Below are 25,170 nucleotides of genomic sequence, written 5' to 3' on the forward strand. Positions count from 1 at the left end.
AGCTCAAGTCCATTTACCATTTAGCATAACACGCAAACTGGAACCATCTGAGGAGCACATGATTGCAGCATCAGTCCCACTTCCCCCCTCATTTGAACCCTCCTGGGTGCCCTATAGCCTTAAAGAAGTGACCTCAAAACTGTGTGAACTGCCTGCTGCACCCTCCTGTTTGCTCTGCTTTCAAAGACAAAAAAAAACAAAACACTGTGGCCATCACGACTATATTATCTAATCAGCTAACTCATCACATGACAGAAAGTCGTGCTTTTAAATGAATATGTCATCGTAGGGTGTCTACAACGCTGTCGACTCGTGTGCGAACGAGTCATAATTGGCACATTTCCGGCAGCACTTGAACGCAGCAAAGTACCGACATCGCGTTGCAGGAGGAGAGCCGATCAGAGGAGACACGGACTGAGCAGGTGTGGAAACGTGAAGTTCTCCTGTGTCTCTCCACGAGCAGCGGAATGAAAGATGATGGATTAACGCACGCGGAGAGTTAATGAGTGTGTGCGTCACGTGAAGAGAAAACGCTGCAGATTTGCGCAATTCACGAGCGACACAGACAAAACATCTAGTTCAGATATTTACCATGAACAGGATGGATGGAGGAGAAATAAGAGCAGAACGGGGACTGATCATGAAGGGTGAGTGAACTCAACTTGTAGCTGTGGGGTTGTGTGTGCGTGCGTGTGCGTGTTTTAGTGTAGTGTGATGTGTGCGTGTTTCCACAGGTGCTCTATCCTCTCCGGTCAGTCAGCATTCTTCCTGCTGCCGCTGTTCCTACTGTATTTCATTAATAAAAACAGTGTGACACTATCAGTCCATGCTGTAGCTGCATCCTCAACATCAGGTGATGTTCAGGTGTCGGAGGATAAAAACAGAAGCTACAATATTGCATTCTTCATGAACAGCAGAGGCAGATAAAATGGGACAACGTGTTTCATAGTTTAGGCAGATGATAAAGATTTTTATGAATGATTTCATTCAAAATTTTTAATAACAAATATGAAACACAGAGACGATCATGTTTGAAAAGCTCGGGAGAAAATATCAGCAAAGGTGAATCTTTTAGGCTCAATAAATTGAAAGGTTAATCAAAGATTCATGTAAGGCAGGAAGCAAAAAGAAGAATTTTAAGCACCAACATTTTAAGTGTACTTGAAAATGAAAATAAATGATATCAATCTCTTTAAACAGACATAGAAGTATTATGCACCTTAAACTGAGTAATTTCTTGTTGTTATCAAAACTGGCAGACAACCTCCTGCGCACGGTCCAAATTGCACAAAATCATTGGCAATGCTGTTTTCATGCAATTTGTACTGTGTGTAGGAGTTGGCCTGCAATTTTGATGGATTCATTAATCTCCTACGCACCTGTCTAATGACATAGTTTTGATGCTTTTTGATGCTCACGATCATGAATATAATGGAGATGTGGTATTAAAAAAAAACCTTAACCACAACAACAAAATAAATGTCCTGGGCAACAACAAAAAAGGTAATTTCTTGTTTTGAATCAAAATAAATTTCAAACAATCTCCTGCACATGGTCCTAATTGTACAAATAAATGGTCAACCTTTTAGTGCAAAGCAAACAATGCTCTCTATCTTGAAGACAGTTTTCAGTTTAAAATATGTCCAACGATCTGAAGTTTCTTTAAAGCTTCGGCACTTTCAGATACTTTCGATCATTAAAATAACAGAGATGGTTTCATTTGAACACGTGGTATCAAAAATAATCAAAGTATGGATCTTATAACAACTTTATGAATGTACCATGTTTATGAGTTTGATTGTTGCTTGGACGAAAAAAGAGAATCAAAGTTATAACTTTGTCTTATAAAAACATCTACTGCCCTATCCTGGAAGATCGGGAAGACATATATAGACCGTAGTTATTTTTCTTGTGTGGACACTACATCAAACAACTGTGAGGAAATGTATTTTAGAAATACTTTTTCATATTTGATGACTCAACTGACAGCATCAGTTAAAAACAAGAGCTCAGACACAAAAGAGGGATTTGGGTATCCATCGCTGTCAGAGTTTGAAATAAATCCTGAAACGATTGGAGACTCTACAGTACCTGCCTACTTGTGAGTCCTGCACTCATCACACAAGAGGGGATTTAGATTTTGAGTTTATTTGACTCCTCTATGTCTGAATATGTCTCAATGTAGCCAGCCTGAAAGCAGGGTACCGCTTTGAGATAATCAGGCTGATTTTTGGCCTGAATCCCTTTCAACAGTCCTAAAGCCTTACACAAACAGAGAGATTTTAAAATCTTAACAGATGCTGAAAATGTGAGAGAGCCTGCACACGACGACAAATCATGATAGATTAAAGAATTTTCTTCCTTTAGTGTTTGGAGATCAACAATATGACCAAAGCAGCACAGCAAACACTTACAGACCCATCCAACAACAAACACAGTCCTGACTAGAACCCGACTGATTAATAGGCCAGCCGTTAATATTGGCCGATATTATCATATCCAGTGACGGCTAATTATTGAAGACATGCGCCGATAATACTAGATTTTTTGACCAGTCAAACAACATTTCATTTCAGTATCATAGTATTACACTAGCAGGTCTCATCATGGTTGTGATCAGCAGAGGGCGCTATATGGATTACAACAAGCATCTTCACTCTCCAGAGTTTCAAGCGGTGATGCTCATACATGAGCAGTTACTTTCTAGTTGACCATCTTGTCTTTATTTCATATCTTTTCCACACGTGTTTGATAACTGCATTAGAGGGATCAACGCAATAAATATGTATATCTATCTCTACAGATCTGAATAGAGACGTGGAGATGGTGTGTTACAGAGCTTGACTTTGCTAAAGATTGTCAGAAAGGGAGGATCAGGCCCAAAATTGACCAGATTATTTTGCTCAAGCAAAATCCAGATTATTTCATGGCTCTTAAAATGATATTGTCAGATGTTCCTGTGGTGTGAAGTCTGGTCAGAGTGATCTAATCTACTCAGATGATCAAAATCAAATTGGATATCCTGTTGGTTTAGGGGGAACCTTGAGTACAACAGAGCATAACACACTCTGTGGATTGTCACTTGAATAAAATGAAGCAAACTGACTGAGGAAGAAAGGAAGAACAATGACCGCAGCAAGTACATTTTTACTCACGTTCAGCTCGTGCTCTGACATGTTCAAGCCGTCTCTATTAGGACTTACACACGAGCAGAAATCTCCTGAAGAACTCAGGATATTTCCCGGAGGAGCTGTAGGCCTATATGTGACAAACAGACAAATTTTTCGCTCCAACTTCACCCGGAGTTTCTCCTGCCAGCAAGTCCAAGTGGGCTGATGTGAGAACGCCGCAGAATATTCTACGGAGAATTCAGCTCGATAGGAGGGGGAGTGACGTTTATATACTGTGACTGCTGCACGGTGCATAGATTGTCTGCATGCTATCACTACGATCTCCTTCAGCGTAATTAAACGGCTGCATTGTGTTTTCTGTTCATCAGTATGTTGTTCTCCGCTCTTTTGTGGATGTTGTCATTCCATTGGATTACACATAGCATTGATATAAAGGCAAATATTCTCATTATAACGTTGTGTAGCGGACTCTGTTGCTTCGTCCATTAGTCCCCCGCTGTGAGGAGCATGTGAACAGCCAGGTCGGGAGAATCTCCGGAGCAGTCCTCCTGTAATTTTCTAGATATTTTCTGGAGTGCATACGTGAAAACGTGGGAAAACGGCTACTGACTTCATCCAGAGTTTTTTCATTTTTCTTCATGTATATTTCGTAAAAAGTAAAAAAAAAACTATCAATACCTTTTCTTCCTTCCATGTCTGTTTGCCCTAAAGTCACTTTCTACTGAGAACTGCTGCAGTGTTTAGATTGTGTTTGTTGGTGAATGAATCTGTAAGTGTGTGCTGTGCTGTTCTGGTCATATCGTTGCTCTCAACACACATGAACAAAAAACTGTTTATTCTGTCATTATTGACTTCATGTGACTTCCCGTTTTTAACACCTGTTAAGAATTTAGGCATCTGTTGGATTTGAAAGTATGAAGATCTTCTGTCGACCCCGGCAGTGATTCACCATGAGTGATGTGTCTGCTTTATTCTGAGTAGTGTGAAGTTGTGCTGAGCTGACTCAGTCCTGTCTGCCTGTGTTTCATGTCAGACTGAGGTGAGAAGTGAAGCTGAATGGTCATTCTCAGAATGTGCTGCGTGAAGCGGCTCAAGTGCAGAGTGGGCGTACTGACTCACTTTGTGTGTGTGTTTGTGTGTGCTGGAGAAAGAAAACTAGAGCCTGAGCTGGTAAATGAGGCTTCTAGGTTTGTTTGATTCTTTATTACTAATTATCTTTGCTTATTTAACCCTTAGAGTCAGGCATTAGTAGATCTGATTACAGGAAACAGTTTCCCTCGGAGACCGTCCTCCCAGGTGTCCATCTGTGTTTGACCAAACTCTTAAAGTGTTTGTTATTTTTTTTTAAATCTGCGGAGGAGGTAGAGGTGGATGCGTGGGTCAAAAACATTGTAGACTGTTGTTTATCACGGTTTCTATCTACACTTGACTCTGAGGTCTTTAAAAGAATGTCACTATCATTCCATAACTTTACCAAATCAGCCATTTTTTTTACCCCACACCTTGAGGTTTCCTCAGCCTTAAAGGAGAGTATCTTTGAACCTGGGCGTCTATTTTAAACTTTCTATATGATGTAATGAACTCCTACGTAGTGGTTGTTCCTTGCAGAACGTTCCTGCCTTCTTCAATCAGTAAGTTAAGGTCCTCAGGCTGGTCTCAAACTGCAATATCCAAAGACATTTTCAAACGATTTTTGACTATAAGTCTCTGAACGCACACACTACTGTGTAGCCGCAGCCTGAAGTGACTGATCTGCAGATCCTTTTGGCATACATACACAATGTGATTTCAGGCTGGTTCTGACGTGATTTCTGCGTCATCATTCAGCTGCTCTTGACCAATTGGACGACTTTTTGTCATGTTGGAAATTTTGATTAGTAGCTGCAGATCTCCAGCTGACAGGGAATATTTGCTGTGATTTAGCTGCTTAGCTTGTGTTTGTTGGTGATGCTGAGTGTTTCCGAAAGTGTGTCTATTTAAGCTCTGCATTTGACACATCTGACTTTAGGTTGTCAGTGCTCAGTCCTGATTTTACTCGTATGGTGTGAGCACATAAATCTTGAGCTTTAGTTATACATTGCAAACAATTTACTCGTACAGTACAAAATGACATTCCACCACAACATTTTAACTATCATAGAGCGTATGTCGGGCCTTAGTCTTGGTTTCTATTCTTTGGTCTTTCAAATAAGTTTTCTTGCCGTTTCTCTTTTAGTCAATCATCGTGGATTTCTAATTTCTTTCTGTTTGTTACAACTTATTATTATTTTTATTCACCTTCTTTTTCAGGTGCAAAACAAATGGACTGAGGCATGTAATTGGTAATTGGTGCATTGAAGAATTTCTTTACAAGGCGCGAAATAAGTGAGTGTAGCCATGAGCAGAGCACAGCAGGTGAGTCGGCAGGAATTAAAGCCCAGTAGGAAAAGCTGCAGCGAGAGAGAAAGAGAGAGCACTGTCTAAACCAAGGGGCAACCTCCGGTCTCGAAAAATGAAGCCTATGCGGAAGTACTAAAAACTGCAGTTCCTCGAGGTTCCGCTTGAGGCTGGCTGCAGAAGCGCCTGAAGTGCCATAAGCCCACAGCCAAAAAAGCCCGTTTTTACCACAGGAATCAACATGTTTACAGCCTGGTTCAAAAAACGAGATATATCTGATAAGTTGACGGCCCCTTCTCCTCACACTGTGGGGGGGGGTGAATTTTTTTATAACTCGTCGGATTTTATTCTATTAAGGAAAACGACTATGCCCATATTTGGTTGTGTCAGATTTGATTGACAGCTCTGCACGCTGCATCTGTCTGTCAGGTCAGCAGGTCAGGAGGCTAACAGCTTGCTCCGTCTGATTTCTCCTCTTTTTTACTTCGTTTGGAGAATTTGTTTAACACATATCTGACAACATACATGGCTTGCTGTGCGGTTAACAGACCATCCAACAAGTTGATGCTTCAGTTTTCTTCGGTAAGTGATATAGTAGTGTTATATTTACTGCTTACTCATGTGTCGGTATTTATATTTACAGACCTAGCTTGTTTAGCGTTAGCTTGTTAACCAGCTGGCTAACAGTACTCAGTGTAGCCCATTATTTGCGGTCAATGGTTTAGAAATGTTTGTTGTTGAAAATAATGAGTTTGTGTGATGTTAGAAGCTAAAGGTTCACCTCGGTGGTTATCTGACGTTATGAGGAATGTTATACTCCACGTAAATGTGGACATTAAAAACAAACTTTGTGTAGTAATTATCCGTCAGTAACATAAACTGAACTGAACCTAATGTGCTGTGTAGGTTATAGAGGATGACATTAAAGTTACATGGTTGATGTAGTGTCTTAAGATTTGAGCAAACTGTTAACAAATAAAAAAAAACTTCACTTTGTATGAGTTCTGGGAAATTTAATATGGTTATTGATATAGTTTTTAATCGTTACAGATGCTCTTAGAATATAGCAGAAGAACTATAAAATATAAATAACATGGAATGAAAATAAGATATGAAGCCATAAGTACAAGAAATAGTTTGAAGAATACAGCCATGTACTGAGCTCATGTTAATAATAAATGAGTTACTGTATGTTCTGTACTAAAGCACAGAGAGTTGGGACCTGTTAATGATTTAAATAATTCAGGTTATATTTGTTTCATGTTAAGATGAAGTACTATCCACAATAAACTGCTTAATTTTTCCTCACACAAAATCTGAGACAATTTGATGTGGAATATCATTGTGTGAGTGAGAGAGCTGAAAACAGCATGATTACAATAATGTTTATCTTCTTAACTTTGAATAGATGTTGATTACCTGAATACTGTACCTTTGTTGTCTGGGTAGTACACTGTTGAATTTATAAATGTGCTCTTACACACAGATGAATACAGAAAAATAGATGAGAACAAAAAAATGATTTAATGAATAACTGCTATTTTCTCTCTTTCTTTGTCATCCTGAAGACCTCTCACTAAAAGTCCACGTTCTCCTGGATCCATGTCACATGCTCGAGCTTCTTCTGAATGACTTTTCAACTGTCAAAGTTCTGCTGAGAGAAGATGGCCAGCAGATAAGACAGCAGTACATGAAGGAGCTCCACAGGCTTCAGGAGGAGGAGGAGGGTTTGCACCTTGGAAGACTGTATTCATGCTTCAGCTGTTCAAATAAAACTAGATCTCCTCCAAACAACTTGCAATCAAACCATTTTCTTCCCATTTTAAAACCCTTTGTCCAGTTTAGATGGGAGAAGTTGATATTATGTGATATTGATCTGGGAAGACTACATTTCTAAATCATTTTTAACTGTTTTTATTCACAAGTTATTGATCTTATTTACTCTCCATGTATCTTGATTTAAGAGTGGGGCTGTGTTTAAGGGCATATTTTTGCAATGACTCTGTTCCATCCCATTTTCAGAAATGAACTCCATTAGTATTTGGTAAAAAAAAAATGTCAAAAGAATAAAAAGTTGTGGAAAAGTAGACTTCCTTCCCTAAGCTATTGAGTTGAGCATTAATGCACATTTTAGTCTTGTCATTTCAAATCTGAAATGTATACTCATAAGTAGACATAAAGGAGTCTATTTATATAGAAATATTTCTTTAATCTGAAAAACCACATTCAAAAAGTCTGTTTTTACAGCAGAGATTAACATACAAAACAAACAAATAGGTCTGATTAGGTCATGTCTCGATCGACACACACTGTACGGGGGTCGTTTGATTTGATGAAGGATAAGAGTTATTCACAATAAGGCGTGTAGCTGACCAGCTTGACAGGCAAGTGCGGTGTAACAGTTTGTCAAGAGGCTTAAAACACGTCTCAGCCTGTGGGTGTCATCACTCAGGCCATCCGGGGGAGACCTCCCTCACAGCGAGCTGTTGAAGAGAAGCAACTGAAGTCCACCCCAGAAGAACCAACAAATGCAGATGTTGTTGAGGCTCAGGTTTCTTCCTCTGTCTCTGCAGCTCTCTGGGCACCTCCATGGACCAGTCACCAATAATCCACACTGTGTCTATAGGAGAAATACAAAGGTGTTCAATTAATGCCTCAGACAAGACAAAATGTACAGTTAACTACATGTGACAGCTCAGGCTGTTTTTTTGTTATGAGCCACATCTGCAGGAATAATATTGAACAAGGTAGCTGCAACTCATCATAATAGATGCCAGTCTTAAACACTATTTTTTCTAATACTTAAAGTTTTTGGTGTGAAGCTGACACTGTCCACAGACTCCATGACTTCATGGGGTTCTATAGAAAACAAATGTCTTATAATAAATACTAAATCATTATTTTTCAATTGTCATGTTCACCCACATCGCTGTTGACATCAGTAAATATAAGACACAGACATTCCTCTTTTTGTCAGAACAGTAACATGAACTGTATGCTTTGTAATATTCATTTCTTCTGGATGTCTCATATTTATTTACAGTCTATGGATAAAACTTTGTTAATGTATTTCTCTGCTAACACTGACAAAGTCTAACTGCTCTGACAAATAACTAATAACCATAGTTGTATATTTAAGAAAGTGTAGTTTTAAGACTTTAATTAAATATTTGGGTTGAATATAATTAGTTTTAACTGTGTTGTAGAAAAGTTAAATGTTAACTTACTGTTTATAGAGATAACTCCGGACAAGCAGCAGTAGGGGATGATAGCAGCCTAGCTGTTAGCTTTGATGTGAAGTGGACTGCTAACGTCGAACTGAATGGGCGGAGCTAAGTCCCACCGGTCCCGCCTTACTGCTGTCGTTAGGTTGATCCGAAGTTAGGTTGAGACTGCAAATCCAATATGGATGCGGCCGTCGATTGGACTCATTTGCTGCCTATGTAACAGACGGGTCAGGGTTCGTCCAGTAATATTTACAGTCTATGGTCTAAACTGCATAAATACCAGTGGCATGGTGTGGGGGAAATGTTTAGGGAAGCTAAGTGTGACAACACCTCTATTCTGCATAGACTTTTTGGGGGCTCCACAGAAAGATGTTGCTGCTTAGGAGGAAATGTGATGCAACCAGATTTGCTATTATAGCTCCCATTGTACAAACAATGATATCATATAGATGCAGAACTTACACACCAGATAACGTGTGACACTGACTCACTAACTCTCTCTCTCTCTCTCTCTCTGTCTCTCTCTCTCTCTCTGTCTCTCTCTCTCTCTCTCTCTCTCTCTCTCTCTCTCTCTCTCTCTCTTCTCAGCAGGTTATCAAACATACAACAGTGTTGTAAGTGCTCAACATGCTCAAATTGCTCCATAGTTAAAAACAGGCAGAATTGACATATCCATCCTGACTAATCACAGTTTGGCTGTGACATGACCATTGCCTCATCTGCTTATTTCTTCACCAAGTGATGCCAACTTCAACTGGCTTCCTCTGAGACATGTTTTTTTACAAACTTCTAAAATAATCTGCATTCAGACGGCAACATTATGACAACTTTGTGCACATGGATCTGCAAATACGACTTAAAACACTGTAGTATACATGCCAGGCCAGTAGTTGGCGGTGTGACTTCGTAACACACAAAACGTTTGTATGGAAGGACAATGCATTGGGGCTGTTACTCCACATGATCCTAAACTGCAAAGAGAGTACATTTGAAGAAAAATGTTGAATAAGAGTGATGACAGTCGACATCTGCACAACGAGAACTTGTGAGTCCGCCATTTTTGTTGTAGTCCACCAATTTGCACATGGCCTTGACTGGAAGGTTAGTGGGCACGTATACTGCATATTGCCAGTTTACACAACGACAGAGACGGTGCTGTTTTCAAAAACAGTAATTTTTAAATTATATCAATTTAATTTTACATACTTTATTAATCCCTGAGTGAAATTGTAGTTTTACACTCTGTTATTGAGAGATATGCTGCTCACACAAATAGGCCTGAAAATACTCACACACATGCACAAACAGGACCTGTGGACATGTTTAAAGGAGAGATGTAAGAGTGGGGCTGCTTCGCATAGAGCGCACCAGAGAGGTTGGGGGTTCGGTATACTCAGGAACTCAGTTACCAGAACGTTCCATATTTTGGTCAACACTGGGACTTGAAACGGTTCCCAACCCGAGTCCCTACAGACAGAGCTAATGCTCCTGCTGCAGTACACCGCGCATTCTCCCACAGAACATGTAGAGCAGTGCTGTTTCACTTGTAAAATGAGAAATGGGGAAGATGAAATACAGCAGCAACAGCTGCAAACAAACTGTTATACAAAGTGTTGAAATGATAGCATCAGTTCTGAATAATCTTGAGAAGCCTGGCTTCTCTTGGCTTCTGGGAGAAAACGCTGCTGACAAATACTTTGGCAATGTTTTGCTGCCAATCGTTGCCAAAGTATTTGTGCAATGGAGACAGTGCGCAGGAGTTTGCCTGCGTTATTTGGTTCTAAAAAAAAGCAATGGCCCAAAATCAGGTGTGGATTTCTATTTTGTTGCCATGGTAATGAAACAGGTATATCATTATCTTGTATTTGTTCTAGATTAACATTCTGGTGTCAGGACAACTCTACTATCGGCCACCACTTAAGTATTAGGACTGCACCTTCAGTCTTCTCCATTAAATAAACAGACTCTTTACTTGATTCTTGCACCATACGCCCCTCCATGTTATCCTGAGGGCCTCCTCTTTGTGGAGAAGAAAAAAGCAAGGAGCTGTTAGAGGTGTTAGGGTTGAAAGAACAAAGAAAATGTAGGACGGGGAGAGACAGGACAGGACAGGAGAGGAGACAAAGACGAGGCAGGAGAAAATCACTCCTGCTCAGATAAGCTGGGCGAGGCTTTCTATAAATGGATATAAAGTCACACACATCCAGCCTCCATCATACCTGTAGGTTAACACGTTTCACAGCTCTGTAGCAGCCTGCTGTCTGATCTTATAATCTCAATTTTCTTTTCCAGAACTGTGAATCCTTCATACATGACATGACAGCATGTGAATTTGGTCCCGTCACAGGGGAGGTTTCTTTCTCTCTGTCCTTGCCTTTATGTCTTCAGGGCTTACAGAACAGCAGATATTATGGAAATGTGACAGGGAGATTGGAATATAAATCAGAATGTGGTAATCATTCTTGATCCCCTCAGACTGTCACATTATCCATTTCAAAATATTTATTCAGCTCTTCAAAAGACGTTGTTATTTCATTAATCGACCATCTAACACCGAGCGTTGTGGAGGCTGGCTGAAAAGAAAGTTATTACATGGGGGGGAAAAAGTCAATTCATGTGATCTAGGGGTAATTTTTGTCTTTCTTAGGTGTTGGTAATTTAGAGCTTGGCAGAGGGACAAAGACACGTTTTATTCAGGAAATCCTGAGACCACAGTAAGATGCTTCAATGTGCAATCTAATCTCACAGAACACAGAAAAACATATTTTTGAAGGATGTTTTTGGAGAAAACCTCAAACATCCAACTGTGAAGAAGAAAAGGTTTTTACTGGTTATCTTAAATGACAAAAAACGACAGGGAGGGTAAGAATAATAAAAGAGGATAGAGGGGGGGTATTTCATAACAGATGGTCTGATTCATGAAAGGATTGTTCAACATTTGCGTCCGCTACACCTATGCAAATAAATCAAAAAGGCACAAAACACATGCAGGGAGTTAAATGTGTTGCTCAATGTGCTGAAAAGCAAACAGTGTCTCGCTGGGTTGGAGCTGTTTATGTGATTTAAAAGAGTCAAGCGTTGAATTTCGCACACACTGGTGCTAACATCCACACACAGTTAAAGTGGAGCGAAAAACCATCTGCTGAGAGTTGGTGATAACTGCGCCACAGTAAAAAAAAAAATCAGATTATTTTTTTAGCCTTCATTAGATAGGCAGTTGATAGAGCAGGAAACCAGGATGAGAGAGAGGGGACCTGCTTGAAGGACCACAGTCTGACCATGAGGCGCTACCCAACCTCTAGGCCATCTGCGTCCAGCTGCAGTGTTTATAAGAGATGTCACACACAAACTTTCCAGCGGTCAGGAAAAATCAGTGTACAGTAAAGCAGGCTGTGAACAGCTCGACACCACATGCGTGGAGACGGTCTGGAGACGTTACACACAAGGACACACAAGTTGCACTTGCATACTCCATTCAGGGAGGAAGCCTAGTGTTAAGCGGTAAAATTCATTTTACATTTTTCAAGTTTGGAAAAATCGTTGAAAAAGTTTTCCCCTCCCCTCGTCATTATGATGGCCTGAATTAACTTGCAGCCTCTTTATGGTTTAAGATCATTTCAAAAGGCTGCTCCTGAAATGTTCTTGATCTGGTATTTCAAAATAGACTAAAAAATAGGATTCTGTCAGGGGAAACTCTGGGAAAAGTCAGTTTGAAAAATGTGGCTGCTTGCGTTCACACATGCAACTCCTCCTGCAAATATCAGGACTTTCTCAGGAGTTTTCTGCACGTGTGCCCTATATGATTACTGGCCGTTCAGCTTTCATCTGTCTGTGCATAAACAGGAACACAATGTTCCTGAGTTGCAGTGAGTAATGTTTTGTTACCTACAGGCTTCAATGAGCGACTTTTATTCCTGTCTTTGCAATCAAGGACAACAAATCAGTAGCGTACTTCTCTTTGCAGGGCAGCGCCGAACAATGAGATGTAAACAGACAGGAGATGGCCTTGCTGCCTGTCATCCTGAAAAACAGCAAAACAACCCTTTGGTTTCTGCTCGCTTCCCATGATTCATTCTGTTTACTGAACGCCCCGCTTCCTGCGCTTCTTTAATGATGTCAAAACAGCAGACACGCAGGCTCAGCAGTTAACAAATCAACAAAGTGAATTAAGCAGCAGGTACACTGTTTTGTGTCGAGGTTCCTGCGCCACAGTAATCTCATTACAGTATCGACGAGGTTGATTACTGTCTGCAGCTCCAGGAGTTCGAGGAACAAATTAGACGTCAAGTGCTCTTTTCCGACTTTGTTTTATTTGAGTTTTCATCTCATTTGAGATTTATTTTCTAACCAAACAGTTATATTTTTCATTTGTTGATTCATGTAACAACTTGCAGGATTAATTAATTATTAATTAGTATTAACAATACACTCAACTCATGATACATATCCTGAGTTTCTACCATTTTCTAATATCTATAAAAAAGAAATTGAAGTCAATTCATACATGAATGATTCTTATATTTCAGCACTTTGACAGTGAAAATGCAGAATATCCTTTTCTTCTTGTTTCTATATCAATATAAGAAATACTTAGTTATCAATCAATCAACTTATCAATCTACTGGTATAGTGACAGTTTATGTTATCTCAAGACCCTTTTCAAGGGGCGCCAGTGGACTAGTGGTTGGTTTACACGATTTCTTACTCTTCACTGTCCTATCTCAAATAAAGTAAAAACAAGTTAAAAAAAATAGTCCATAAAAAAGAGACTTTTCAAAAGAGCAAGTAAAATACCTTACTCTTTGTATATTAAAAAGACCCAATATTAATCCATAATGAGCACTGTTTTCCTTATTTAAAAAAAGGACACTGATGTCTGACAAAGTACTTTTTTCACATTTTCATTTTTAAAGGTTTGAGAAAAACAAATCGCATATCAAATGAATATAGTCATAGCACAAGATGGAACAGTTTAAAAGACAGAACTGCTTAACATGTTGTCACTTAATATAAGTTTTCATTTCTTTCTGGAAAAGTTGGGTCATTACAGTTGGCTCTGATCAACCCAAATCCTTGAAACACAGCTGCATAGTAATCTCTGTGGCTCTTACACTCATTTAGGTGAGTAAGTTGTCAAATCCGCCTCCCAGCGTATGATATTAAAGGTCATGTATCATGCAATACACACTTTAGCATGCGTGTGCAACACTAATATGTGTCCCTTTTCAGAAAATGTGAGCTCAAACACGCCGTTTGGAGATTTTCCCTTCTTGAGTCACTTATTATAATCACTAACAAGAGTATTTGTCAGTCTGCGTTGGGCAGGAGAAACAACTGAAATGATTCACATCATGTTTCAGCACATCTGAACGTTAGTTTTTACACTCTGTGTGAAGCGCAGAGAATAAAACACAAGGTGCAACCTTCTATATTGATAACCATAACAACAGCTGTATAGAATGACTTCCTGTCCTATCCTAAGCAGTCATGAAGAATGAGACCTCATGCCTCAATGAGATTACCTGTGGTCATAAAGGTTAAATAAAACAGGATACTTCTTACTGGGGACAGAAGTAACTGGATGTTGCAGGATATTTGCTTCTAGTCGATGTACTGTCGTGATTTTCAATTTGCAGAATTAGTTGGGTCTCTGTCTGAAATACTCCTACACTTTATTGTTTTATTATCTTGGACGAGGCGGTTTAGCTGCAGCCTGTTCTTTGGATAAACCCGGTCATTGTTATCTCGGCACACAATGAGTATAGTTTTATTTCTGTTATGAATTTATAATATTAAAGTTTTCTTCAGATGAGTTTCTTTTATTTATTTATATTTTTATTTATTTTGCCATTTCTGAGTCTGTAAAAATGAGCTGTGTGGTGAACGTTTATTTTTTTAACTGCTGTTTCCTCATCTGTTCGCCAATCTCCTTTTGGTTTAGGAATGTATTCATAGAGCAACATTCGTCTTTATAATTCAAGCATTTCTGAGTATCGCATGCGGTGTGTCGCATTAGTATGAAGGAATTAGTATCTTGGAAATTCCTGCCAGCAAACAAACTCTATGTCTGTGTCCATAGGCAAACAGTGAGAGCACCGACACTACCAGTCCGCCCCAGTTGCTGGGAGTGAGGTCACACCCACTGATTTGTAATAGGTGTGTAGCTTCAGTGGGTCCCCCCCTCCATGGGCGGGTTGAAAACATGAGGAACTAGCGATGTAGTTTCACCCTCTCTAACCAGAGCAGCCGCAGATGACACAAAATGACAATTTTTACATCATCGGACGCTCGCTTTTCAGAAAAGAAATACAGATCTTTCCCGTCTCAGGGGAAAATGAGTAGAGTGAGTAACGAATATTTCACATATATCTATCTGTTAATCCAAGCCACTGATAGATATCAGTTATGTATTTCTAAGTTTGACATTTAAGCAGAAGCTGAGACAGAACAAAGGAGAGGAAACAGTGGCAGTGAACGAGAGAAACAGAGCTGTTGATTCTCTACATACGGGATAAACGATGCAGCCTGTGTGTGTCTGTGTGCCGACTGATTTAGAAGAGCAACAGTAAAGATCAGCAGGAGGCAGAGATTTATGCTTTTGAGTAATAAAACCTTTCACTGCTGGGTCACACATGCTGCCTCCTGCTCGGTGTTATGTCTTCATCTAAACAGCTGTTAGGGATGGTGCAGATGTTCCAGGGCTCTGTGGGGTGTGTTGTTGTTGTGTGTTTCAAGATGAGGTGAGGCAGCAGGGAGCAAAAACACATTCATCAGTGCTTATCATGAAGATAAAAGAAATGTGAAAGAAATGAAAACATATTTACTTCATTACAAAAAAAATTAGTAAGGCTAAAGCAGGGTTCACATAACAAGGATATCAGGACCATTTTGGGCCTGATTTAACCGTCCTCTGACAATGGATCCAAAGTGTAAAGACACATAGATATTTGGAGAACTGTAAATTGTTTCAGCGATTTCAAATAATTCTTACTCCTAGTATGCTGGGGTGCTGGTGGGACACGATTTCTCACAGATGCATAACTTAGCTGATTAGCTTGATGCTTATACATACTGTAAAATGCCTTTAGCAAGCTAACAGATTTAGCATCACAATCATTTTTATTTGGAAAACGAGCTATTATTTACTTAATAAACTCAACAAACAACACCATATGCACTCGTACCTACAGGAATATGTTTCTTAAACTCTGTGGAGACAAACTTAACAAACTGCTGACTAATGCTAGTCTCTGCTCTGCATTACTCGCTCGGCTCTTTACGTCTCACTCATGGGATGTCTCCCTCTGCTGCCGCCTTTTGGATGGTGGTGTGTAATGCGTTCAGAGAAGCATTTTCCTGAACTCCTCAGTGCTCCTCTCTTGTTTTTAAGAGGAGCAAATGTGCAACTTATATCGAGAGTCAATCGAGGCCCAGGACACAAGGACCGGAAACACGTTAGAAACTTTAGGCGCATAGAAAGTGCTGGTGTGATTGCACATGGCATTGAAAAAATGACATATTTTGCATATACAGAGTTGTGTATGCACATACTATTGCACAGGGATAGCAAACATTTATGGTGGTGGGGGGAGCGCGCAAATCAACGGAGAGAGTTGCTAAGAGACCAAAAACGTTGGGAAAATAGCTTTTGCCACAGCACAGTGTATCTTTCCACTATTAAAAAGAAAGCCCTGGGGCGTGCTGGTGGCGCAGTGGTAGGGCGCGCGTCACATGCGTTGAGAATCTCGTCTCGAGCGGTAGGTCCGAGTTCGCCTCCACCCATGGCCCCTTTCCGCATGTAATTCCCCGCTCTCTCTCCCTGGTTTCCGACTCTATCCACTGTCCTCTCTCTGCATTAAAGGCACGAAAAGCCCAAAATAAATCTTTCCTCTGCTGAACAGGAGGAGATGAAGAAGAGGGTGTGTGTTCATGGAATCTTCAAGGCACAACAGGATTTAGGGAGATTGTAGACTCTTCCAGGAGCTGCAGCTCTGTAACGACCGCTTCACAGGCACGACACACATTCTGCTGCTGTTTTAAACACACTTGGTACGCCCAAATTATAGGACATTTCTATTCAAACAAAAAATGTAGATGTCCCGGTAGGTCTTTAAACTGGTTTTACTCCCCACTCTCTCTCCCTGGTTTCCAACTCTATCCACTGTCCTGTCTCTCCATTAATGGTACAAAAAGCCCCCCAAAAAAAAAACATCAGGATGATTGTGAGATGAAATGAAACTCATCATCATCTGTTTGAATCTGTCACTGTCGTTCTCCTCATTCAGTCTGTCATGTCATCTCTCCACTACTCTCTGTGATTCATATAAAGTGACAGTCTTAATATTCCCTCTTTACTTTCTCATCAGCCTTCATTTATCTTTGTTCTTTCACTCAAATATTTATCGTGGTCACTTCAGCGCAGAGTGCTTTGAATTCAGACGTTACTGAATATCAGAGATGGAATCTGACTTTTTAAAGGTCAGTGTCGTCCGTTGGTGTGTGGGCCAAATCGTGCCCCGATGCTTGAATCTGAATGTCGACACTTTTATGATGATGCAAAATCTCCCCTGCAATCTCCGCTCCGAAAGGTTGTCCATTCTCCAGGTGAGCTGACAGCTGAGTAATGGCCCTCACTGGCGGGCCGGCCGGGCGTGACCAGCCGCTCTGAGAATGATTTAGAGCTGAGGTCCCTGAAGTATCGCTCTGAATTTACCGTCGCTGTAAAAGCCAGCGTCTTATCAGAGCCTGAATAACAACATCTGCTGCTTTGTCGCCTGAAGCCATGACTTCATTTTACTCCACCAGAAAGTTTAAACAGCTGTGGAGAGATTTTCAGAATACATAGACATTTAAAGGAGAAAATAAACAAGATACTCTGTGTTGTTGGAGAAATAGAGTATCTCTATGAAGAAACATCAGGTTAAACTGCTGAACAAAGTCTCAAAGGATTTCATCAAACCTCAGGACTTAATTGACACTGTCAGAGCTGATTAACAGTTTGACAGCTGTGATTTATTCAGGGATTGATTGGAGTGACATGCTGCTATTTTTGTACCTCACAGGCAGGAAAATAAATAAAGAAACTGCCTGATTGAACATAATGTTCTCTCTGGAATAACACTTTTGGGCCCAAAACGTCTGTGTTGGAAAAAGTAACTGAACTGCCTTTTTTCTCTGATGATTCTCCATCTTTTAATCCCTCTCTGTGTCTCTTACAGATACGTTTCTCTCTCATCGTTTCTGGCTGGATTGAACCACATTTAGGATTTAGACTTCAAGATCTACCTCATTAATAAATGTTTTCTATGTTAATGTGAAGAAACGTTGAACGGTAATAAGTCCAGACGGTCTCATGATGAAAATAAGACACTTATTGTTGGAGGCATTGGTTTGTGTCTCTGTGGGAGCAGAGGGGGTCATGAGAAATCCTTTGGGATCCTGCTTGAGTGTCCTTGAAGGCATCATGAGACTCCAGTGTCACTGCCTTTAAATATGTGAGTCTCACCTTCATTTTTCATGAGTGCTTCTCCAAAAAAAGAGTTACTCACCCTGATCGAGGTCGGTCCTGTGGTGATATTTATGCTCAAAGGACTCATTGCCTTTGAACTAAAAACTTTCCTGATATAGAATCTCAAGTTTACAGATATTCTCAGAAGGGACCTTGATGTATATTGTGAGAAAGTTAATGCAGTGTGACACTGTGTGGGGAAAATCTACGAGTTTCTCCTTACCTCCTGATGTCGCCTCTGATTTTAGACTTTTTACAAATCCTCATCATGGTGTCTTTATTTTAGCATCCTCTCAGCCTGTTTACTGTCATTAAATCTCAGTAAAATCTGTTTATTTTGGGTTCATAGCGTTGTAGACGGACAGACTTCAGCCGACTTCAGTGTGACTTGTTAGACACATTGAAACTGTACTCCGGCTTCCTCCCACAGTCCAAAGACATGCTCGTCATTGCTGGCTCCAAATTAACCGTAGGTGTGACTGTGACGGGGATGGCTGTATGTCATGTGTCAAGACCTGATATTAATGGTGATCAGTCCAGGTTGTAACCCTGTCTCTCGCCCAGCGATAGATGGGATCGGCTTCAGTCCCCTGCAACCATTAATGTGATAAGTGGTTTAGTTAATAGGAGGGTTGGATGGACAAAAACATTTTGTTAGATCTGAACTAACCATTTAAAACAAACACAATCTGACAATGGATGCAGTTTGATTTGGGTGGATTATACTGGAGCTATTAAAGTTTTTGGGTAAAAAGCTACCAAAGCGAATCATAAAACCTTTTCAGTCATTAAGATCCCAAAACATGTCAAAGTAGGGCTTGGGTGTAGAAAGGAATTTATCAGGAATTTATCTTTGAGATAGTTAAACATAATCATTTAAATACCCATTCCAAGGATAGCCAGAAACCCTGTTATTTTTAAATGACTTTTAAAACCGACATTATCTTAGCTTTGGGCAAAATAAGTGTATTTAAATATTATATATAAAAAGACTTCTACTAATAGTTATTCCTGAACATTGAACATGTTTGTAGTTCCTGAGAGGTGGGTGATTCAGACTCAGTGTCCTCTCCTGCATGTCCTTCCCTCAGGATGTGAAGAATCTGCAGCTCAGGTTGTCACAGGGTATCAGCTGTGTCTGTGACTAGGCAGAGGTCATCACCTCCCCTGCAGGGACGGTCCATCCACTGATTCAACTTCAATCATGATTCACTCGAGGTTTCAGTCGTTAAAGCATTGTTGCATAAGAATTATTATTTAATCTCATTGATGACACTTCTGTCCACCAAAGGAGAGGCTGAGAGGACGCAGGGAGAAGTGTCCCATTTAATGAATCAACATGTGCTTTAGAGCTCATTCAGATCTTATTGTTCATCATCCACAATTGGAACATGAGATGTGCGCAATAAATCAACTAAATGATTAAATGCCTGCGGAGACTCACCAACAATGCACCTAAAGGGACAAAATAGCACATGATAAATGCGATGAAGAAAAATGCATGCATTAGTTTAGGAGCTAATAGCATATTGTTTAATTTTATTTGCTGACAGCCCTAAAAATAACTAAAACAAAATACCAGTTTAAATGCGAGCCCAATGGCACAACATATCTTTTTGTGGAACAAATTTGTCCTGAAGTGTAGCTGTGGGTGTAAAATATCCCATTAAATCATTATCTCTTAAAATAATGTTGAAACAGAACTATTTCCTAATTACTTTGTGCTGACAACTTCTCTAATAATCATGTAATGTTACCATTATGAGTCACTGAAAAGACCCAAAGTCGGTTTTCAAAGTTCGGCACATAATCCCCGTAAGAGTGCAGTGAGTCATTTTTACTATTTTATTTATTAGACTTGATCACGTTATATAAAAAACTTAACTTGTGAGTATTACAGAGGCTGACAGAAGGAGTTTTACCGTCAAACAGAGCCAGGAGGCTGCTTTAAAAACTACAAAAGTGTTATCTTTGTTAGTGCAGTCAGTATATTAGTGTTCATGCAACAAATCATAAAATAAATATCTGAAAATATTGTTGGCTTTGTATATTATTTTTGAAAAATTATATTTTGGTAAATAAATATTATATAAAAAAAAAAAAATTCTGAAGTCATTAGTAGGTCTTCATTCTTGCATTTTTATTGTGAGTGTCAGCTGTGGGTGTTGAAAATGAAGCCATTGGAAAAAAAAAAGAGCAAAAAACTGCAGTACCTCCAGTGTCAACTAGAGGCTGTCTCCTATGTGAGTCAGTCCCCATAGAGCCCCATGTTAGAATTTACTGCAGAAATACACGTGTTTACAGCAAGATAAATATAGTATTGGTCTCTAAAGCTCTTTTCTCTCTTCATGGCAACATGCTGAATTATTACAGCGTAGGGGTCTGGTGCTCGGTTGGTAGAGTCGGTCGTCTCTCCACCGGAAGATCCAGGGTTCAATCCCCAGCTCCTGCAGCTACATTTTCGATGTGTCCTTGGGCAAGACACTTAACCCCAAATTTCTCCCACTGCTTCATGGGTGGTGTATGAATGTGTATAAATGAGATTAGTTACTTCTGATGGTCACTTTACATAATAACATCTGCCATCAGTGCGTGAATGTGTAGGTTTGACACGCAGTGTAAAAGCGCTATACAAGCTCAAGTCCATTTACAATTATTATACAACTCACCTGTTTAAAGTATACTAAGGCTAAAAGTGATGCAGAATTAGGGGCATGGCCTCTGAGTGACAGCTGGGAGCTGCTAGCTGTCTTATTTGCTATGTGTCACCTCAGCTAATGCAGTCACTGAACTTAACCTCCAGGTCGTATTTGTGCTGTTCGTGCCTTTTGGAGTTTTTTCATGTAAATATCAGACAGATAATCCTCCTATTTGTGTGCTCTATTAATTAACAGACAAGTCTGAACTGCCCTGTTTACAACAAGTCACATTATAACATTATTTATTCACATGTTAGCCCTAAATAGCAGTAATCTGTGTCTGTGAGAACCATATGGGGTGGCCGATCAGATTTGTAGGGGGGCCTATATCACGCCTCTTGACACGCCCCTGCTCATGAGAGGTGAACAATATAAAGCGATGAAGGATGTGGTAATTCTTAAGTACCTGCAAGAATTTAAAACTACTTTCTACTACTACTGCCTCTGCAGTGGGGTGGGCTTCCATATAAATACCTACATTCAGGTTATAATAAGCTGTTGCGGCTGCAGTTAAATGTTAAATGAACTTGAGCTTGTATAGCACTTTTATAGTCTTCTGACTATTCACACCGCATGTCACAACTACCCATTCAAACACTGATGGCAGAGGATGCTATGTAGCGAGACCATCAGAAGTAACTAATCACATTTATACACATTCATAAGCTGCTACGAAGCAGTGGGAGCAATTCGGGGTTAAGTGTCTTGCCCAAGAACACATTGGACATGTAACTGCAGGAGCTGGTGATCTAAGAGAGACGACGACTCTACCAAAAGAGCCACAGAGCCAGCTGTGCTTTAATGTAGACAGTCCCTTCAGTTAATGATATTAATACTTCAACACAGCACACTTCTAATGTAAAGTAACTAAATTATTCCTCAAGGCATCAGAAAAACCCCCAGCCTCTCTTCTTTTCATCTCCTCCGCTCAGAGTTACAACCAAAAGGAGTAGGAGGAGGAGGAGTGAAGAGCTTTGGGACTCAGCCTGTGTCTATAACGACACAAATAACGACACAAAATCTTGTAATGAACCGACGACAGACTCCTCCACACAGCTCTCCTGTTAAATAGTCCTCTGAGAGATAAATCACTGATGACGCTTGTTGGAGAGAAGTTTAATTTTCCTACACAAGCAACAAAACCTCCATTATTAAAAACAGAGGAAAAGTTTACGGTTCTTTCAATGATTTACAATAAAGTTAAACATCCAGATTCTTTTATGAGGAAAGCTCGTTGCAGTCCAGACAAGACAGAGAAGACGAAACATCATGCCTACACATCAAATCTGCAAGTTAGATGTCTTTGTGTGGAGGTTCTTCACTGAGAACAACAGTGTGTACAAGTCTTATAGCTGACAAGAACTTTCGGACACTGGATCACTCATCTTAAGTTTTAAAATGATATACACTTTGTTATTTGAATGATTGATAGTATTCATAAGTGGAGAAGAAGAAAAACTCTGGATAGGAGGAGATATCATCATCTGCTGGCGTTTATTTTTTCAACAATTTATTTTAATCTGTCTCTTTTAGGTGCCCAAGGTGTCTGGAAGTAAAATACCATCACAATTTATACCATGGTCACCATGATTACTCAATTCTGATTGGCTGCAGGGCATCAATTATTTCCAGACAATTGAACTGTATGCACAGTGACAATTGAAGAAAGTAATGAGGATCAAATAAAATATGAATCACCTTTATTTGACTGCTCTGCATGGTGGTAGTGGTGGTAGTGATGTGTGGCTGGATAAGAATTTGCAGAAATACAACAGAGTGTGAATAAAGAAAAACAGTAAAGCTTAAATGTCATCTGTCGGGGTCTATAAATCTTCTTCCGACGTAAATGTAGGCTAACTCCCTACAGCAGGCCTTTATCTCTAATCTCCTTGACTAAAGGATGTCCCATGTTTCTTGTATGCCTTTTTTGGAAAGGTATAAAGTCAGAGAGAGAATCCAATAGAAAAATGTAACTGCAGTAACCTGGTTCAACCTGTAGAGGGCAGTCACTATGCATATGTCTAACACAATATGTATCTTTCTAAAACAGAAGACCCTGTGTTCCCCTCATTTCAGGGTCGCAGGGTTTGTACTAAACCTGCTTTTTGAAATTGGCCTCTACAGTCCTAAAAAGGAAGAAATCATGTATTTTTTATTTTTCCAGTTCTCTCTGTTCACAGCAAACATTTTTCCTTCATTTTGCATCTTTTGTAAAAGGATCAACCACATATTGGAATTTACCTTCTCTCCATAAACAGCAATATTAAATATTCATTTTAATCTGACCTTTATCTTGAAGATACATTTGTTTTGGACCCGTCAACATCATCGTTAAAGCTTAATCATTAAAAACAAACAATCGTACATTTCAGTTTCTTCCTCAGTGGGCTGCTGCTCAGTGGCATATAGACACTCCCCCATACTCATTTGCTCGCTGCACCATGGACGCGGCGCTCTTTCTCTAATGTATTATTTTCTGTTTTGTTTTTTCAGACTGATCTTTGACCCTTAAGAGAAAGCCATCACCCTGGCAGTGCCTCCAGGGAGGGGCCAGCCCGGGTCACATGATGGACATGGACTCAGAGGGGATCACCTCTGGGCCGAACGTCACAAACTGCTCCAGTGCCCCTGCTGACACTCTGCAGGCGGTGCGGTTCACAGATGGGATGGTGGCGGTGGTCTTTGTCCTCTGTCTCCTCACCCTCCTCACCGCACTCATCAATGGCGCCGTCATCCTCGCCATCTGCACCACCAAGAAGCTCCACCTGCCCGCCAACTACCTCATCTGCTCGCTGGCCGTCACCGACTTCCTGGTGGCGTTCCTGGTGATGCCCGCCAGCATTCTCTACATCAGCATGGAGAGGTGGTCGCTGGGTCAGGTGGTGTGCGAGATGTGGTTGAGTTTGGACATGACATGCTGCACATGCTCCATCCTGCACCTGTGTGTCATCGCCCTGGATCGATACTGGGCCATCACTAAGGCCATCGAGTACGCCCGCAAGAGGTCGGCCCGCCGCGCCGCTGTCATGGTAGGAACCGTCTGGATCATCTCCATCTTCATCTCCATCCCTCCTTTATTCTGGAGGCAGAGGCCGAGCACGGGCCGTATCCAGCAGTGCATCATCGAGCACGACCACCTGGGATACACCATCTACTCCACCTTAGGGGCGTTTTATATCCCCATGATCATCATTCTCATCCTCTACTCCAGGATTTACAACGCCGCCAAAACTCTGTACCAGAAACGCGGCTCCTCTCGGCACCTGAGCGGCCGCAGCATGGGCAGCCAGAACTCTGTGCTGGGCCAGAACTTCAGGGTCTCACATACGTTTTGCGTGTCAGACCTGTCCAACTCAGACCCCACACTCCCCTCTGAAAAATTCAACGCCAACATCCGCGTCCCGTCCTTTGAAACGGACGTGGACGGGCAGGATGAGAAGAACCAGATCTGCACCACGAGAGAGAGAAAAGCAGCTCGGATCTTGGGCCTCATCCTCGGGGCCTTCATCGTCTGCTGGCTGCCGTTCTTCTTAAAGGAGCTGCTGGTGGGTCTGCGGGTGTTGCGGCCGTCTCGGCTTCTCTCTGACCTCCTCACGTGGCTCGGTTACATCAACTCGCTCGTCAACCCGCTGCTGTACACCAGCTTCAACGACGACTTCAAGCTGGCCTTTAAAAAGCTGCTCAGAAGGAAAGAGCAGGCGTAGATGTGAGGGCACAAACATCAAAGGGAATGTATTCATGTTTAACTGACTGTCTCCTGGCAGTGCAGCCTCTCATGATTTCTTTAATGCTGAAAAAGTGACATCCCAACAAACAATGTATTCCCTGTTTTCTCAATAAAGGAATTATTTATAACAACCATCATCTTATGGATTCATTCAAACATCTCCATGTGTACTATTTGTGTGATAATGAATCAGTAAAGGATGTCTTCCAGGGGCGTGTTCAGACTTTTTGGCCTGCATGGGGTGACCTGAAGTTTGTGTACTAACACAGGAATGAACGTAAATTACTCACAGATTCTGTGTCGACTACTAATATCTACTTTTACTACTCTACGTTAAAATAGTAACAGGCAGATTTTATATTCCTGATTCCATATTGTCTCTCTACTTTAACCCTTTAATGCATGACATTAAAAATGGTGCAGGATATTTTTTTAAATGTTATTTCTACTTCTTAGGACATGTTAATTATAACATTCATAAGTTTGAGGTAGTTACAAAAGT

The 25,170-nt window shown here is 40.6% G+C and overlaps 1 protein-coding gene across 1 annotated transcript; it reads left to right on the forward strand.

Moving 5' to 3' along the window:
- The first annotated feature begins 239 nt into the window (after positions 1-239).
- On the forward strand, positions 240-24,800 carry LOC109999007 (5-hydroxytryptamine receptor 1E). The gene is made up of 2 exons (XM_020653945.3): positions 240-647; positions 23,435-24,800. Exon 2 carries the CDS (start codon positions 23,506-23,508, stop codon positions 24,643-24,645), a length of 1,140 nt encoding a protein of 379 aa, XP_020509601.1. The 5' UTR covers positions 240-647; positions 23,435-23,505; the 3' UTR covers positions 24,646-24,800.
- The last annotated feature ends 370 nt before the right edge of the window (positions 24,801-25,170 follow it).

The sequence above is a fragment of the Labrus bergylta genome, chromosome 15 (genome assembly GCF_963930695.1).
Source record: "Labrus bergylta chromosome 15, fLabBer1.1, whole genome shotgun sequence".
Taxonomy (NCBI): domain Eukaryota; kingdom Metazoa; phylum Chordata; class Actinopteri; order Labriformes; family Labridae; genus Labrus; species Labrus bergylta.

Bases quoted from the DNA above. Each gene is read 5' to 3' on its own strand.
- LOC109999007 (XM_020653945.3), top strand. From the start codon at position 23,506: ATGATGGACATGGACTCAGAGGGGATCACCTCTGGGCCGAACGTCACA.